Raw genomic sequence first — 10,706 nt, forward strand, 5'->3', positions numbered from 1 at the left:
AAACACCCCGCAGCCCGCACCCCGGCCCAGCGCAAAGCCCCTCCCTGCCCCCACCTCCAGGGCGGGAGCCACGCCTCTCCCGTGAGCCCCTCACCAGCCTCCCGTCTCCTCCCACTCCTTGGCCGTGTCTCTCGACGTCGCCGTCCCGTCGCTAGGCGTGTGCCTGGAGGATTATGTCAGGCCTGCGGCGTGGGCTCTGGCCGGCTGGCCGTGTCCCCAGCACCCAGCGGCGGGTGGCACGTGGTGGCGGCTCCGTCAAATGGAGCAGCAGGACTGTGGAAAGGACCTCGCGTCCAGGGGCGGGGTGGGCGGGGGCGGATTGCGTTTCCACGGAAGCTGGGTGTCGTGGCTGAGAAAGTCCACAGGGGACAGGTGTGCAAACGCCCGCTCCCGAGACCACGCCGGGCCCGCCGGTTACGGAACCGGGAGGCCGTGGCCAGGCAGCCTTTCTCTCCGTCTCTCCTGGTGCAGGGGGCGCCGAGGGCACATTTACCAGTTCAGTGCCCGCCCGGCCAGCAGGGTCCTGCGGGGCCCCGGGTGGGCGCGTGAGCGCGTGGCTTGGCCATCGGGGATGTGTTTCCTTCTTTAGCCGGGAGGGTTTGGGGCACAGTCGCATGCAAACCAGGGGTGATTGTAAGAACATTTCGTTTTAAACACGAGCTTTTTATTTCAGTAAACAGAGGGGATTAGGGAAGTGTTTCCCAAAGCCAGGGGTGGGCCGTCCATCGACCCCGGGAGGAGCTGGTCTCAGCCCCCCCCAGCCCCCAGGGAGCTGGTCTCACAGCCCCTGTCCCTTTGCCTTGGGGAGCTGGTCTCAGCCCCTTTCCCTTTGCCTCGGGGAGCTGGTCTCAGCCCCTGTCCCTTTGCCTCGGGGAGCTGGTCTCAGCCCCTGTCCCTTTGCCTCGGGAGCTGGTCTCAGCCCCTGTCCCTTTGCCTTGGGAGCTGGTCTCAGCCCCTGTCCCTTTGCCTCGGGAGCTGGTCTCAGCCCCTGTCCCTTTGTCTCGGGGAGCTGATCTCAGCCCCTGTCCCTTTGTCTCGGGGAGCTGGTCTCAGCCCCTTTCCCTTTGCCTCGGGGAGCTGGTCTCAGCCCCTGTCCCTTTGCCTCGGGGAGCTGGTCTCAGCCCCTGTCCCTTTGCCTCGGGGAGCTGGTCTCAGCCCCTGTCCCTTTGTCTCGGGGAGCTGGTCTCACAGCCCCTGTCCCTTTGCCTCGGGGAGCTGGTCTCACAGCCCCTGTCCCTTTGCCTCGGGGAGCTGATCTCAGCCCCTGTCCCTTTGCCTCGGGGAGCTGGTCTCACAGCCCCTGTCCCTTTGCCTCGGGGAGCTGGTCTCAGCCCCTGTCCCTTTGCCTCGGGGAGCTGATCTCAGCCCCTGTCCCTTTGCCTTGGGGAGCTGGTCTCACAGCCCATCCCTTTGCCTCCGCAGTCTCTCATCACGTTCGTGAACAAGCACCTTAACAAGCTGAATCTGGAGGTGACGGAGCTGGAGACCCAGGTGAGTGGCTCTGGGGGGAGGCTCCGAGCCCAGGGGCCCCGTGAGCAAACCGGCTGCCGTCGTGCCTGTCCGGCAGGAACAGCCACCCGCAGCGCCAGCCTGGCCGCCGCGCCGTCTCGCAGGCCCTCCGCCTTTCTCTCCCGGGGCCCTCGGAGCAAAGCCCACAAACTGAGTGGTTTAGACCAGCAGTCGCCATCGGCGGTCCGCGGGCCCCTGTGGTCCACGAGGTCCGGACGGCTGGCAGCCACTGGTTTAGGCAACAGACAGCTAGTCTCTCCCCGTTCTGGAGGCGAAGTCCCGGCAGAGGCAGGGCTGGTGGCCCCGCAAACACTTTAATACTGACCCAAGCCGTGTTCTGGGGGGAGGGCTCAACTATATATATATATATACCAGAGGCCCAGTGCATGAAATTCATGCACAGGGGGTTGTGTCCCTCAGCCCAGCCTGCACCCTCTCCAATCTGGGACCCCTCAAGAGATGTCCGACTGCCCGGATCGGGCCTAAATGGGCAGTCGGACATCCCTCTCACAATCCAGGACTGCTGGCTCCCAACTGCTCATCTGCCTGCCTTCCTGATTGCCCCTAACCGCTTCTGCCGGCCAGCCTGATCACCCCCTAACCACTCCCCTGCCAGCCTGATTGCTCCTAACTGCCCTCCCCTGCAAGCCTGGTCACCCCTAACTGCCCTCCCCTGCAGGCCTGGTCAACCCCAACTGCTCTCCCCTGCAGGCCTGGGTCCCCCCCAACTGCCCTTCCCTGCAGGCCCGGTCGCCCCCAACTTCCCTCCTCTGCCAGCCTGGTCACCCCTAACTGCCCTCCCCTGCAGGCTTGATCGCCCCCAACTGCCCTCCCCTGCTGGCCTGATCCCTCCCAACAGCCCTCCCCTGCTGGTCATCTTGTGGCGGCCATCTTGTGTCCACACGGGGGCAGCCATCTTGTGTGTTGGAGTGATGGTCAATTTGCATATTACTCTTTTATTAGATAGGATTGTTGTTATTAATCCTCACCCGAGGATAGTTTTCCATTCTTTTTTAGAGATAGTGGGAGGGAGAGGGAGAGACACAGAGAGAGAAACGTTGATGAGGGAGAGACACGCTGATTGGTTGCCTCCTGCGCATGCCCTGGCCGGGGCCTGGGATTGAACCTGCAACCCAGGTGCGTGCCCTTTACTGGGAATTGAACCCAAGACCCTTCGGTGCCTGGGCTGTTACTCCAAACACTGAGCCACACGGGCCAGGGCTCTTTTCAGGTTGGGTGTCTCGTGTTAGCGATGCGTGTAACATCTGCGGGGTTTTGTATCACACGAGGCAGCACGGATACAGGTTCAGAGAGGACTCATCCTGCAAACAGACAGCGCACACTCACACCGCACCGCTGCACACGGCGCAGAACCCTACCTGCGTCTGCTCTTCCTCGGGGCGGGCTGGGTGACAGCTCATGTCTGGCTTACTCATGTGAGAGCGCAGCATCTGATACGTGGGCTTTTGACCGAGACGGTCAGCATCGCTGACCTCTGGATTGTTCAGGCGTCCTCCCCCACGCCCTCTCAAAACAAAAATAGCGCGGCGGGACACGTTTCCAGCAGCCGCGGGCGCCGCGACCAAACATCATTCCCCGGGATTAGCGGCGGAATCTGGAGCCGCGAGGCCCGGCGCCGAGTGCTCGCGCAGCTGATCCCCTGAAGCCGGCTGATTGCATTCACTCCGCGCTCTAACTCTTCTCATTTGCTTTTCTAATTAAAAAAGTAATTCAGGTTCATTGTGGGGAAGTCTGAGACTGCAGATAAGCAGAACAAAGAACACCCTCCGCAATGCCATCTGTGCCGCGGGCCGTTCCAGACCTTTCTCCACACGGGCAGTCCTCGCGGCGGCGGGTCTCTCTGGGAAAGCCGCGCCCGGTTCTCACGTGGGGATGGTTTCTGTGCAGATGCGTTGGTTACGTCAGCGCCTTGCCAACCTGGCACACGGCCGCTGCTACCTGCTGTCTGATAGGTTCACGGTGCGGAATGTACGAACTGACAGGTCGAAACCCCCCTCCTCCCTCCCCTCTGTCCCTCCATCGTCCTCTCCGGGGGTCACTGTAGGTCACCGTGTGATGGACATTTTTCTAGATATTTTGTGTCCATAAATGCATTTTCTAGATGGCACTGGATCACACTGCACAGCTGTTTGTAATTTTTCCCCCCTTTCAATATATTTTTATTGGTTTCAGAGAGGAAGGGAGAGGGAGGGAGAGATAGAAACATCAATGATGAGAGAGAATCATGGATCGGCTGCCTCCTGCACGCCCCACACTGCGGATCCAGCCCGCAACCCGGGCCTGTGCCCTGACCGGGAATTGAACCCTGACCTCCTGGTTCATGGGTCAGTGCTGAACCCCTGAGCCACGCCGGCCGGCCCGGCCCCTCCTTTTGAGTGGACACGGAGCAGGGCCGCTCCGTGCGCCATCCCCAGCGTGACCGGTGTGTCCCGTAGTTTGCAGACGGCGTGTACCTGGTTCTGCTCATGGGCCTGCTGGAGGACTACTTCGTGCCCCTGCACAACTTCTACCTGACCCCGGACGGCTTCGACCAGAAGGTACGGTGTCTCCGCCACGCGGTCAGGTGCCGCAGCCCTCAGGGGCCAGGCGCATTCTGCAGACTTAAAGCTGCACCACAGGTGGCCTCGCGGTCAGACGGGGCCCACGGGAAAGAGGGAAACCGACGCCTTGTCCTCTCCCGGCATCTCCCGCCCGGCAAGATCGTCCCTGATAATCGTGGTCAATGTTGGTGCGGTTGCCCGCCCGTCCCCTGTTCGTGCCACGCGGGCGTCACAGCCGGTCCCCTGCTGCTCCCCCAGCTCCCAGGTGCCGTGCTCAGGGCGTGGCCGTGGGGCTGCGGCCTCCTGGCCCCCGCTCTTGCCCAATCAACGCGGTCCTGTTTTATCCCTATGGAAACAAGAAGGCATCTTCTCGAATATTTTAATTCCTGAGGATTGTGTCGAGCAAAACTCCCCGGAGCGGGCTGTTTGGTGCCGGGGCCTAACTGTGCCGCTTGGGTCGCTGGCTCTCCGTCCGCGCCCCGCCCTGTGTGGCCGGCCGTTCGCCTCCCGCCTGAAGCCCAGCCGCCCGCAGCTTTTGGTCGCCTTGGAAACTGGGCAAAGGGCCCGACCATACTGCTTTGGGCGCATGGGCTTCTGTCGTGTCATTTCCCCAAAGGGCTAGACCCACGCGTCGGGGGCAGGCAGCGGGGACCTGTGCGTCCGGCCAGTGCGGATCAGTCTGCCCGCTGCACCGGCGGCTGCTGGCACGGCCCAGCGCCGATCCCCCTCCCCCCGCCGAGACGGAGCAGTGAGTCCCTGTGATGGCGAGTGTGAGTGTGAGAGCAGGGGACCCAGCCGAGCTGTGGAACCGGCAGGAATCGGTGCCGTGCCATGTCCCGGCAAGAGGGCACCGCTGAGACGAGGCTCGTGCCGGGCGGCCCGACGTGGCTGGGGCAGAAGCGTGGTTGGGGAGGAGTTTTTCTTGGTTCAGAGGAGTAAGTCCGCTGGGAGGACGGCGAGGCTCACGGGCGGCCCGGGCGAGGCCCTGTGCCAGCAGCCGGGTGCCGCCCCCTGCCCGCCGTCCCCTCTGACCCCTTAGCTGCCCGGCTGGAGGAGGGAGGCCGCCCATTCCCGTCCCGTGCGCCTTCACTGTGAATGGGAGCTGGCCGGGGAGGCTGCTTTCGGTTCCCGAGTCGGGCTGGTGCCTAACCTGACTCTCCCTCTCTCGGTCCTGTCTCCGCCCGCCTCCACGGCCCGCCGTGCGTGTGCCGATGAGCCGATCTGGATGGCGGCCAGCTGCTGGCTGTGGGCGGGGGGAGGTGAAGGGCTGCTCTGCGCTGGGGACAGGGCCCGGGGCCCGGCACCTCTGGGAAGTGACTTGTCTTCTCTGAGCCTCGGTTTCCTCATCTGTAAAATGGGGTCACTGTTGCTTCTCATCCTGTGGAAGTGCCAGGGCCTGGGGCAGACACACAGGGACCCCAAGCCCCCAAGGACAGGCTCCCCGCCTTCACCCCTGCACCTCCCAGCCGCCCCTGATCACTGGTGAGGGGAGGACGGACCACCAAGTGAGCGTGCGCTGCCTCCACAGACGTCAGCCCGCCGGGCCCCGGGGCCTTGGTCATTGCAGAGGCCACGCTGTCCACGCTTGCTCCCCCCTGTCCTTTTGGGGGAGAGTGGGGGAGCGGGCGGGCCGGGCAGCGTGGCCCCGGCGTTAACCCCACACCTCGCAGGTCCACAACGTGTCCTTCGCCTTTGAGCTGATGCTGGACGGGGGCCTCCAGAAACCCAAGGCCCGGCCGGAAGGTAAGGCCGCCCCGGGCCCTGGGGAGGCGGGCAGCAGGGAAGGGTGGCCAGGCCCCGACGTGGCGGGGGGCCCCTCTGAGGTTAGACTCTGAGCGGGTGGCTCAGGCCGCTGTGCCGACCCCGGGTGTCCATGCCCCTTGTCCTCATGCTCCCGGCTTTGGGGACCGGGCGGGCTGCGCGGACGGAGCCACCAACGCCCGGTTTTTAGGAGCCACGTGACCCGGAGGCCGCGGCCTCTGCCATGGGCCTCAGGTTTAATGGCGTCTCGGGCCGGGGCTCGGGCTGGGTTTGCGTCCCGGCCGAAGGACAGCAGAGGCTTTGCTGCCTGAAGGGCTGTCAGGCAGCGTCCCCGATGGCCAGCGAACGGCGATGCTTGTGAGCAGGAAGGCGGCACGTTCACACCCCACGAGGGGCCGAGGCCAGGCCCGGGGAGGCCCCCTCGCTGCCCCTTCCCGGCCGCTGTGTCCGGTGGCCGACTCCGGGTTCTCCGCCTCGAGGGAGCGTCTGAATCCCAGAAGGGCTTCTCCGAGAACAGATCCCGACTCGGGGCTGTGGGACGAAGTCCCATTCGTAACAAGTCCCAGGTGACGCCGATGCCCCGGGTCCGGGAACCCACTTCGAGAACCGCTGTCCTCGGCCCAGCACGAGCTCTGGGCGGGACGTGTTCATTCCTCTCCCGACGCCCATCAGGGACAGGAATGCCGTCCGGTGACCCCTGAACCGCAGCCCCCGCCCCCGGGGCCCGGAGGGAGCGGACATGCCCCAGGGTCCTGGGCCGGCCACACCACGTGCCCAGCTTCAGGGGAGGGACGGCAGCTGCCACCTGCCCGCCCCAGGGGGCCCGGCCCCGCGGCACCCGTGGTCCTGGCGCAGGCGAGCCTGGGGTGTGTGGTCCCCAGCGAGTGTCCTCGGCTGCTGTGGACCCCACTCCACGCAGACGCCCCTGGTCGCACACTGGTCCCCACGCGCGTCCTAAGGGGACGGAGGGGACCCTGTGCTGGCCACCCCAGGGCTCATGGCTCAGGTGCGGCCGGGGGCTCGCGGGAGCCCTGTGTCTGGGATGCGCTGCCCAGAGCGGCCCGGACGATGCTCTGCCGCAGCCACGCCAGGCCCAGGTGCGTCCCCGTAACGCTCCCTGTTTCCTCTGCAGACGTGGTGAGCCTGGACCTCAAGTCCACCCTGCGGGTCCTTTACAACCTGTTCAACAAGTACAAGAACGCCGAGTGACTCGCGGCGGCGGCCCTGTGCTCCCCGCCAGCCCACGCCCCTCCCTGCTCCCCCACCCCCACCTTCTGGGGCTGTTGCCCCGACCTCCTGCCCGTGTCTGGGAGCTGCTGGGCTCTGAGGCCTCGCTTCTCGGGGCTCCCGGCTGCGTCAGCGGCCGTCGGCCTGGACCAGACGATGAAAAGGAAAACCGCCGGACCCAGGCCCCTCAGCCCCGGGCGGGGCGCCCGCGTTCCACCTGACGGCACCATCAGGGGTCACAGGCGTCGCCCGAGAGGCCCGGCAGCTCGGCCATCCCGGCGGGACCTCCCGGGAGCGCGCTCCCCGGAACGAGGCCTTCTCAGTAAAAAGCGTTTTGCAGTTTTAAGAACTCCATCCAGTCCCAGAAGCCTTTGCTGCGGCAGGAATGGCCCCCACGTTCCTGCTCCGTGGCCGCTCCGTGTTGTGTTCATCTCGCTTTGCACAAACGTCTAAGGCCCAGATGCCCGCCGCCCGCCCCCAGGGAGGTCCCGCCCAGGGGACGCCTGTGTCTGTGCGGGGGGGGGGGGGCGGGTGGGAGCGGGTCCGCGGGATCCCCCCAGGGCCCTCCGAGGGCGATGCCGTTCAGAAACGTCAGAAGCAGGCGTATCCCTTCGCTCAGGGCGCCGCGGCCGAGCCGCAGCCCGGGCAGCTCAGACGACAGTTTATCCTCTCAGCTCCGGCCCGGGCGCCGAGAGCCGGTGGGCAGCCTGGGTTCCTTCGGAGCCGCCCTCCGTGGCCTGCAGAGCCCTGTCCTCCCCGGTCCTCCCGGGCGTCCCTCTGTGTGTGTGTGTGTGTGTGTGTGTGTGTGCGCCCTGACCACTTGTGTAAGGACTCTCGTCCTGTTGGGCCGCACCCAGCCACGTGACCTAATTTCACCGGCATCACCTCAGGTTGTCCTTTCTGAGGCCCCGGGGGTTCGGGCTCCAGCACGCGGGTTCTGGGGCACGGCAGCCCCTCCTGGAGGGAGCGAGGCTTTCCTCTCGATCCCGGAGTCTCGGCACCTCCCCTGGGGCCCCTGCAGGAGATGCCGCTCACTCACCTCCGTGCTGCCCATCCCCAGGCTCGCCGAGGCGCAGGAGAGAGATGGGGAGGCGCCCGCTGGGGCTCAGCCCCCGAACCTCGGTCCCCAGGGGCCCAGCTGGGGCTTATGATGGGGGTGCGAACCCCAGGGAGGCCCCTGCGATCAGCCTCCTCCCCCTTCTCTTCGGTGTCCGCCCTCCCGCAGGAGACAGGCTGTGGGAACGTGGCTCCTGCTCAGTCGGCTGTCCCTGCTCGAGACCTGGAAAAGGGGGTGGTATCCCATCCCGGGTCACAGCGTGTTGGTGGAGGTGGCTGCCCGCGGGGGAAAGGAATAATGAAGATGGCGTTGGGTCGTCTCCTGCGGGACGCCCGGCATTGCAGGGCGGGACTGGCACGTGGCTGAGCGGGGACAGTCGGTGCTGCCTTCATTACAGCCCCTGGGGCCCTGCGGGGAGGGGACCCAGGAGGCAAGCCTTGGGGCGGCCGGCCCGGGTGGGCAGCTCTGCGGGTCTCGGGGCCCTCACCGAGCCAGGTGGGGGAGGGAAAGGAACAGCGAGATGGGGAACTGACGCCCCGGGCCACCGCCTCACGCGCTGACTGTCGGAGCCCATGGTGTCCGGGGAGCGGGTGATATTTCACCCGAATTATTTTTCCAAGTTGGTTCTGAGGTGTGGGGTGCCTTACGCACACCTGCCGAGGACCCCCTTCGGCTGAACCATTTCATTTTTCTTTTCCACTTTCCAGTGTGAGTCAGAACTCGCAGCGTGGCCTGGACGGGTGCACTGGGGGCCGTCCCAGGCAGGTCAGACGGCCCTGGCCCATCAGGGTTCGATCCCCAGTAGGGGGCGTGCAGGAGGCAGCTGATGGACGTGTTCTCACATTGATGTTTCTCTCTCTCTCCCTCTCCCTTCCTCTCTCCCTAAAAATGAATCAAAGCAAGAAGGGTGAGCTCTGCTTGGGGAATGAGTCCTTCGTGTGATCACCCCACCGTCTCGTTGGCTTGGGGGCGTAGTGGTCTGGGCGTGAGTTCAGGGTCAGGGGAGCTGGGCGTCTTCTGGGGGTGCACCTGCCCCCTCTGTAGAGGGGCTCTCATCACAGGAACCCAGTGAGCCAGACAGCTCTCCGGCCCCGGGGAAACGCGCCTTCCTCCCGCTCTCTGGGCGTGTCTTTGACCCTCCCCCACCCCGCTGGCCCGAAGCTCTGTTCCCCCTTTAACAACCACAGGGTTATGCAAGCCGCGCCGGTGCCTGCCCCGGGTCCCGGTTGGACGTGACAAAGAGCGGCGCCGTTCTGAAGCAGCGGGATCCTTCCTCCCCGCCGTGTGCCAGTGTTTTATTGTCCTTACGATCGTTTTAAGCACTGTTGACTTTGGACTTCTGGATATTAAATAAAAGCCGCTCAAACCCGCTGTGTTGTTGAACTGCCCGCCCGCGACCGCAGGAAGCCGACACCTTCCGTGTGTGTGCTGGGGGCCCGGTGCCCCGCGGCTCCGAAGCCGGCCTCGTTAGGAGAATGCCGTGTGGTGGGAACAGGCCGCTGGGGTTTTAGGAGAATGCCGTGTGGTGGGAACAGGCCGCTGGGGTTTTAGGAGAATGCCGTGTGGTGGGAACAGGCCGCTGGGTTTTAGGAGAATGCCGTGTGGTGGGAACAGGCCGCTGGGATTTTTCCAAGAAAGAACCTGTCACGGCCGTCGCTGCCTCTGTTGGGCGGCTATCGGTGGTGCCTGTCCAGAGCTGGCACCGGGCGACATGATCCCCACCCGGCGCCTCACCTGGCACCTGGCGCCGCAGTGGGACAGGAGGCGGTGAGGAGCCAGCGCACAGTGCTGTGTGGGGCTGGGGGGGCCCCATGGGCTGAGCCCCGGGGTTTCATGGGCGGGAGCCGCTGGGAACGGGGCAGTCACAGCTGTGGATGAGTGATTGTGAGGCATGGGGTGGGGTGGGCACCCCAACCCTCTGACACCCCACCCCCAGCCCCAGTTCCAGACCAGGACAGGAGTGGCTGGCGGCCAGTGGCACAGGCCGGAGGAGAGGCGGCTGCCGGGAGGCGGGCAGGGGACGCCTCGGTGACCCTGATGGTGGCCACATCTTCACGCTCACCTGGCCCTGCGGCCGACCCCCTGGCGGACGTCATGGAGGCATCGCCCGTCCTGGGATGTTAGAACCGTGGCTCGGAGCATGGCCGCCTGAGAGCTGGGAGCAGCGCCGCCTAAAAAAGACAAAATGACCACCTGCTGGGAGGCCTGGCTCTGCTCCCGGGGGACCTGCTGGTGCTTAAAGGGACCCACACCCTCCAGAGGGACCCCTCCTGACCCCTCCCTCCCTTAAATCAGGATGTGGGTGATGTCTGGGGTCAGTGGGTGTCACGCTGGGGGAGGGGTGTCCCTGGGCTGCTGATAAGCACCCTACCACCCACAGGGCACGTTCCTCTCCCCCAGCGAGTCCCGGCCCAGAGGTCCCGGCCCAGAGGTCCCAGCCCAGACGTCCCGGCCCAGAGGTCGCGGCCCAGACGTCCCGGCCCAGATGTCCCGGCCCAGAGGTCCCGGCCCAGAGGTCCCGGCCCAGAGGTCGTGGCCCAGAGGTCCGTGGTGCTGAGACAGAGCTGGGCCCAGGCCAGCCTGCCCGCCGG

General features: G+C 65.5%; 1 protein-coding gene across 1 annotated transcript in view; it reads left to right on the forward strand.

Moving 5' to 3' along the window:
• The window catches only part of PARVB (parvin beta), a 68,665-nt gene extending 61,258 nt beyond the window's left edge, over positions 1-7,407 (forward strand). Inside the window, exons 10-13 of the mRNA XM_054719621.1 lie at positions 1,423-1,491; positions 3,966-4,067; positions 5,741-5,813; positions 6,964-7,407. Of these exons, the coding sequence (XP_054575596.1) occupies positions 1,423-1,491; positions 3,966-4,067; positions 5,741-5,813; positions 6,964-7,040 (321 nt within the window). The 3' untranslated portion in view covers positions 7,041-7,407. The remainder of the gene's footprint in view (positions 1-1,422; positions 1,492-3,965; positions 4,068-5,740; positions 5,814-6,963) is intronic.
• Positions 7,408-10,706: the final 3,299 nt, after the last annotated feature.

Source organism: Eptesicus fuscus, chromosome 7, assembly GCF_027574615.1.
Source record: "Eptesicus fuscus isolate TK198812 chromosome 7, DD_ASM_mEF_20220401, whole genome shotgun sequence".
In the NCBI taxonomy this organism is placed as follows: domain Eukaryota; kingdom Metazoa; phylum Chordata; class Mammalia; order Chiroptera; family Vespertilionidae; genus Eptesicus; species Eptesicus fuscus.